The following is a 7,223-nucleotide window of genomic DNA, read 5'->3' as shown; positions in this document are numbered from 1 at the left end:
GTTTTTATTTAAGTTAATGGATTATTAAGGTTTTTTTATTTTTTAAAAAAAGAAGAAGTTTGGCTAGGAAGCTCCAAGCGACAATTTGATGATCGGTATGGTAGATTAGTACTCATAGACGAGTAGAAGAACATAGCTTAGATTTAAGTTATAATTTGCAGTAAGATTCATCAGAATAAAAAAAATTAATTCAAAAAAAAATGGAGTGGAATTATACATTAAACCATTTGACACTTAATACACACAATTTGTAAGCATGGTCTCCAATTTGTCGATTAAAAATGGAGTGGATGCTGCAAATTGTTGTTAATTTGTGTGGAATTATTGAACATTCTTCTGCAATTATTAGAAATTGGTGTTGTTAAAAAATGGAGTATTATTTAAGACATTTGCAGACTATTGTGTAATTTGAAACGCTTGAAAGCAATCAAATTAAAGCAAAAATGAATTTAAAAGGACCAAAGATGAAATTTAACCAAATATGAAACGCTAGAAGGAGGGCTTGAACATCTGACCTGGTTAACAGCCACACGCTCTTACTTATATGAAGTTTAATCTCTATATTTTTATTTTCAAGGATTTAGTCCTTCTACTTTTTAAATCTAAAAATTTAACTTTATTTGTTAATACTGTTAAAATTCTTCTATTAAATTTATTGGTGTGATATTTAAGTTTTTTAAAAATTTAAGTAATTGTTGGTATGATATACACATGTACTATCATGTAGATGCCATGTCGTTAAAGTTAACAGACATTAACTTTTTTATCTATTTTGAGGTAATTTAATAAATAATGCAAATTCAAGGGCTAAAAAAGATGAAAAATTAAATGAATGGCTAAAACAGGGGAGAAGCCAGAAATTTTTTTTAGGGGGCAAAATTAAATTTTAATTAGCTTTAGTTGATAGGCAAGTGAATAGATACTCACGTTCTTTATGTGTTACGGAGAAGAAGACTAAGTCAATCTCATCTTAATTATTTTAAATTGTTTAGGGAGTTCAAATGAAATACAATATTTTACTAAAAAAAATAGCATCCAAATTTAAGAATGAAAAATATATGGAAAAAAGAATAGTAAGTGGTTGCTGATGGTTGTGAAAAATTCAAAAATTTTGAAAATCTAATATCCATAGCTTTTCAATGTAAAAGAAAAAAAAGAGTGTAACACTAATGTTGTGGTAACCATGAGATTAATCCAATTACGGGAACTGATATATATCCTTAATGGCTTTTAGGTAGCCTCATTGACGGTACAAACTAGTTAAAATTTCCAGCATTCATGTCTTTGTTTTCCCTCAAGTAAACGTAGTGAATACTGCAAATGGTGTGGAATTATTGTACATTGTGCCGCAAATGTCCGAAATTTCCTCATTGCTTGTAAATTAAGTTTGGGTGAGAGAATTAGGAGGAAGCAACAGCAAGTGTGAAGTCAATAGATAGTCTTAGTCTTTTTTTTTTTTGTGGAGTTAAAGTATAGTCAAAAGACAATTGATAGTCTTAGTCAAAAGACAATTGATAGTCTTAGTCTTTTTTTGTCGAGTAAAGTATAGTCATTAGTCTTAGTCTTTTTTTTGGAGTTAAAAGTATAGTTAACAAAAAGTGTTAGTGTGGTATCTATTAACAATCACGTAGGTTGATAATAATTTGAGCTATTTATGGTATCTGTTAACATGATGATTGTGGAAATACAAAAATTCCCATATATGTGTTGAATTCTGCATCATGTAAATGTCCCGCACTGCATGTGAATTCTGCAATAGAACCAAACTTTACGTGTTATAGTCCTTTAAATTGAGTTAATGAAAAGTAACCATTCCCATCAAGATTAGTTATACTCTTAATTTATAATAAAGGAATGAGTAATTTGAGTTGAACTCAAAGGTTACTATTTCACCAATGGGTGATGGCGTGGCGCTACCATGTCAGTGATTATTAATCATGTGGCATTGTCATGTCAACAAACAGTGTTGGTGTAGTATCTGTTAACAACCACGTAGGTATTGCCCTCAACTACTGAGGGTCAACATTAGCCACGTAAGTACTTGTTTTGTTAGTAAAGCTAAAAAATAACTTTTGCTTGTAAAGTTAAAAAATGGCAAATAAATCATTATTTCTTTTTAGTCTTAATTTTTTATTTGATTAAAATAGAAATAATTAACGAATGAAAAATAACTATTCGCAAATAAATATAACACTTAATTAATATAAACTAAAAGAATACGGTATTTTATATTTATATTTAGATTGCAATATTCATTGAATTTATATTCAAATATAAACTAGGAGAAATTTTATCGGAGTAACATAGTACTCGTCAAAGTGAGAATTTAATAAGACATTTGTAGACTGTTGTGTAATTTGCAATGCTTGAAAGCAATCAAATTAATGCAAAAATGAATTTAAAAGGACCAAAGATGAGATTTAACCAAAAGTGAAACGCTAGTAGGAGGTTGACCTGGTTAACAGCCACACATTCTAGCCAACTGAGCTATCCCAGCTTCAAGATAAGTTTTGATGGTTGTAATATGCTCAAACTTATTTTACTTTTATATTTGATGTTTAATCTTTATACTTTTAATTTTAAGGATATAATTTCTTTATTTTTAAATCTAAAAATTTAATTTTATTTGTTAATACTGTTAAAATTCTTCTATTAAATTTATTGGTGTAATATTTGATTTTTTAAAAAATTTAATTAATTATTGATGTAAGATACATGTGTACTATCATGTGGATAACATATTGATAAAGTTAATAAACATTAATTTTTCTATCTATTTTGAGGTAATTTGATAAATAATATAAATTTAAGGGTTAAAAAAGATAGAAAATTTTTTTAGGGGCTAAAATTAAATTTTAATTAGCTTTAATTGATAGGCAAGTGAATAAACAACCACATTCTTTAGGTGTGTTATAGGGAAGAAGTCTAAGTCAAATCTATTTTGTAATCTCATCAATCTTACTTTTTTTAGTTGTTTAGGGAATTCAAATTGAATACAATATTTTGCTAAAAAAAACAGCATCCAATTTTAAGAATGAAAAATACAAAAATTTTGAAAATCTAATATCCATAGCTTTTCATTGTTAAAGCAAAAAAAAAAAGACTGTAACACTAATGTTGTGGTATTATCTGTTTCCTATAAATACCATTCCTATCCTTCATCTTCCTCTACAAACATAACATGGCCTCCTATCTCTTTCTCTCCCTATTTCTCTTCTTTCCCCATCTTTATGCTTCTTCTTCTTCTTCAGTATCTCACTCCTGCTCTCACCACGAAGCTGCTTCTCTAATCCAGTTCAAGAATTCCTTTTCCATCACTCAGACAGAGAATGCTACTATGTATTGCGATGATTTTGCTGGCCTTAAATCTTATCCCAAGACAAATTCATGGAAGGAGGGTACAGATTGCTGCTCATGGGATGGGGTCACTTGTCATCACCTAAATGCTCATGTTATTGCCCTTGACTTGAGCTGCAGTTGGCTATATGGCAACTTCCCTTCCAATACCACTCTCTTCCTTCTTCCTCACCTTCAAAAACTCAACCTTGCCTACAATGATTTTAATCTTTCCAAAATTCCATCTGAGTTTGGTCGGTTTGAAAGTCTAGTATATCTCAACCTTTCTCACACCAATTTCGTAGGAGAGGTCCCATCCCAAGTCTCCCATCTGTCAAAATTGGTTTCACTTGATCTCTCATCTTGGAATTATGACTCTGAGCAATTTACAATTGACCAACATGCTCTGGAGGGACTTGTTCACAACCTAACCGAGGTCAGACATCTGTTTTTGAATAGAATCAACATGTCTTCTATTAATCCTCATGTCTTTATGAATCTATCCTCTTCTCTAAGGTCTCTCAGTCTTGCTTATTGTGATTTGCAAGGAAAATTCCAAAAAAACCTTTTTGATTTGCCAAACTTCTTACAACTCACTCATTTAGACTTGTGGGGGAACCAATTGAGTGGACAAATTCCAAGATCATTGGGAAACCTCTTGCAACTCACTTATTTAGACTTGTCGTATAACCAATTGAGTGGACAAATTCCAAGATCATTAGGAAACCTCTTGCAACTCACTCTTTTAGACTTGTGGGGGAACCAATTGAGTGGACAAATTCCAAGATCATTGGGAAACCTCTTGCAACTCGCTCATTTAGACTTGTGTGGGAACCAATTGAGTGGACAAATTCCAAGGTCATTGGGGAACCTCTTGCAACTCACTCATTTAGACTTGTCGCAGAACCAATTGAGTGGACAAATTCCAAGGTCATTGGGGAACCTCTTGCAACTCACTCATTTAGACTTGTCGCAGAACCAATTTAGTGGACAAATTCCAAGATCATTGGGGAACCTTTTGCAACTCACTCTTTTAGACTTGTCAGACAACCAATTGAGTGGACAAATTCCAAGATCATTGGGGAACCTCTTACAACTCACTCATTTACACTTGTCGCAGAACCAATTAAGTGGACAAATTCCAAGATCATTGGGGAAACTCTTGCAACTCACTTATTTATACTTGTGGGAGAACCAATTGAGTGGACAAATTCCATCGTCAATTCTAAACCTAACGCGGCTTGAAAAATTGGTTATGACAAAAAATTCATTAGAAGGTTCCATTCCAGATGAGGTAACTGCTTTTCCTAATCTAATATATTTAGACTTAGTTGGCAATTTACTCAATGGAACGCTTCCGTCATGGTTGTATACTGCTCCATCCTTAAAGGAAGTACATCTCTCTCAAAATCAATTCAGTGGGCATATCAAAGAATTCCAATCCAAATCACTAGAATATTTAGATATAGCAAATAATAAACTCCAAGGTCCTCTTCCATCTTCAATATCCCAACTTCTCAATCTTACCAAGCTCAGCTTATCCTCAAATAATCTTAGTGGCGTCGTAGAGTTGAGCATGTTCTCAAACCTTCCAAATCTCGAATATCTTGTCCTTTCATATAACAGTCTATCCTTAACATCTAATAGCACTTCTAGTGTTAACCATATATTGCCTAATCTTACAGGCTTATTTTTTTCATCTTGCAATCTTAGTGAATTCCCCCAATTTTTAAAAGGGCTTAAAAGTTTGGAAAGTTTAGACCTCTCTTGCAACAGAATTGAAGGCAAGATTCCACAGTGGATGCAAGAGGTGGGGAATGACTCTTTGTCGTATTTAAATGTATCCCATAACTCTTTGACAGAAGTTGAGCAGTTTCCATGGAAGAATATTGAAGTTCTTGACTTAAGCTCCAATTTGATCCGTGGAAATCTTCCGATTCCAGCTTCGACGATCAATGTTTTTCTGATCTCAAATAATAGTTTCAATGGAGAGGTCTCTTCTTTAATCTGCAATGTCACTTTTCTTCGAATTCTTGATTTGTCCTACAATAACTTGAGTGGAACAATTCCGCAATGTTTTGGAAATTTCAGCAACAACCTTCAATTCTTGAATCTGAAGAAGAACAAGTTTTATGGGACGATTCCTCCAACATTTGTAAAGGGATGCCAATTGAGTAATTTCAACTTAAATGGAAATCTGTTAGAAGGGCCTTTGACACCATCCATCCTTAATTGTAATGGTCTGGAAGTGCTAGATCTTGGTAACAACAAGATTAAGGATACATTTCCTCATTGGTTGGGAAGTCTTCCACAGCTACAAGTTCTTGTACTAAAGTCAAATCAAATGCATGGTTCCTTGCATGACCATAGCTCCAAGTCTAGCCCTTTTTTCTCTAAAATCCAAATTTTTGACATCTCAAGTAATTATTTTTCTGGACCCCTACCAGTGAGATACATCAACAGCTTCAAGGCTATCATAAATCAAGAGAAGATTGGTAGTACAGTGTCGTACATGGGGGTGAATGATCATGAAGGTCGTGGCTTCTATACCTATTCCATTGGAATTGTTATGAAAGGACAAGATATGGAATTGGTGAAAATTTTCAACATGTGGATGATCATTGATCTATCAAACAATCAGTTTGAAGGGGGTATTCCAAAAGTTATTGGGAAGCTTAACTTACTGAAAGGGCTCAACCTTTCTCAGAATAACCTTAATGGTGGTATCCCCCCCTCAATAGGGAATTTGACAAGTCTTGAATGGTTGGACCTATCTTCAAACAGGTTGTCTGGGACGATTCCAAATAGATTGGCAGATCTGTCATTTCTTTCATCCTTAAATGTTTCAGGAAATCAACTCCATGGTCAGATTCCTCAAGGCAAACAATTCAACACATTTGGAAATGATTCATATGAAGGAAATAAGGGACTATGTGGGTTTCCAGTCTCAAAAGGTTGCAACATCATTGAGCCAGCACCTCCAAATGTGCTTGAAAAAGATGGGTCAAAATCAAACATTGCTTTTGGTTTGAAAGTGGTGTTGGTAGGTTATGGATGCGGAGTAGTGTTCGGAATGTTCGTGGGATATGTTGTTTTCCAAACTGGTAAGCCGAAATGGTTGGTGAATTTGGTTGAAAACCAACATGAGAAGAGGCGAAGAAGAAAGTCAAAGAATGGCAATCGCAGCAATAAATGAAGAAGGATCTAATTACTGCAAATGATGTTCAAGCATTAGTGTTGTATTTTCACAATTTCTTGTTGTATAGACCATTTTGCCTATGGTGAAGGGTTGCATTGGTATGTGTCTGTCTTTATTATTGTACCAATTCCTCTGTCTTTCATTGCATTTCGTACTCTCTGTAATGGTTTGTTTGAGTGTAAAATTTTGTATGGTGGTGTTGTTTATGTCTTCTTTCATGACTTTGAATTTAGTCTCGATAATCTTTGCTACTGCTCACTAAAGGAGAAAGGAGAACAAAATGCCTCAATGATCTCTGTTGTATTTTCATAATTTTTTTTGCAAGCTAGCAGTAAAAGGGCTGGTTATATGGAGAAAGTAATAATATATAGCAGAGTTGAAGGAATGATGTAATGAATTGAAACATGGAACAATGCAGACAGTAAAAGGGAACATATAGGTTGCTTTAATTGGTGGACGTAATGTCCTTATTTCCTTTAGTTAAGCTTATGAATTGAATTGGTGATTCAAAGATGCATGAATTTCGAGCCTTTTAGTAATATTTCTCCTGTTCCCAAATAAACTAATCAGAATTCCAAGGTAACAAAACTGACCAGTATTGAAATAGTAAATTTTCTCATGTTTTCTAGTTATGCCTATTTACCTTATGAAAATGTCCAACATTGCTTGTGCATTAATTAATTTATCC

At 33.4% G+C, this 7,223-nt stretch overlaps 1 protein-coding gene across 1 annotated transcript; it reads left to right on the top strand.

Annotated features, from left to right (window-relative positions):
* The first annotated feature begins 2,997 nt into the window (after positions 1 to 2,997).
* On the top strand, positions 2,998 to 6,805 carry LOC108487949 (receptor-like protein 53). Its single transcript, XM_017792281.2, has one exon. The coding sequence runs from the start codon at positions 3,182 to 3,184 to the stop codon at positions 6,530 to 6,532; it is 3,351 nt and encodes a 1,116-aa protein (XP_017647770.1). The 5' UTR covers positions 2,998 to 3,181; the 3' UTR covers positions 6,533 to 6,805.
* Positions 6,806 to 7,223: the final 418 nt, after the last annotated feature.

Source organism: Gossypium arboreum, chromosome 5 (genome assembly GCF_025698485.1).
Source record: "Gossypium arboreum isolate Shixiya-1 chromosome 5, ASM2569848v2, whole genome shotgun sequence".
Taxonomy (NCBI): domain Eukaryota; kingdom Viridiplantae; phylum Streptophyta; class Magnoliopsida; order Malvales; family Malvaceae; genus Gossypium; species Gossypium arboreum.
This window is presented reverse-complemented; position numbering and strand designations above follow the sequence as displayed.

What these genes read in the sequence shown, in the direction of transcription:
- LOC108487949 (XM_017792281.2), top strand. Translation starts at nt 3,182, where the DNA reads ATGGCCTCCTATCTCTTTCTCTCCCTATTTCTCTTCTTTCCCCATCTT.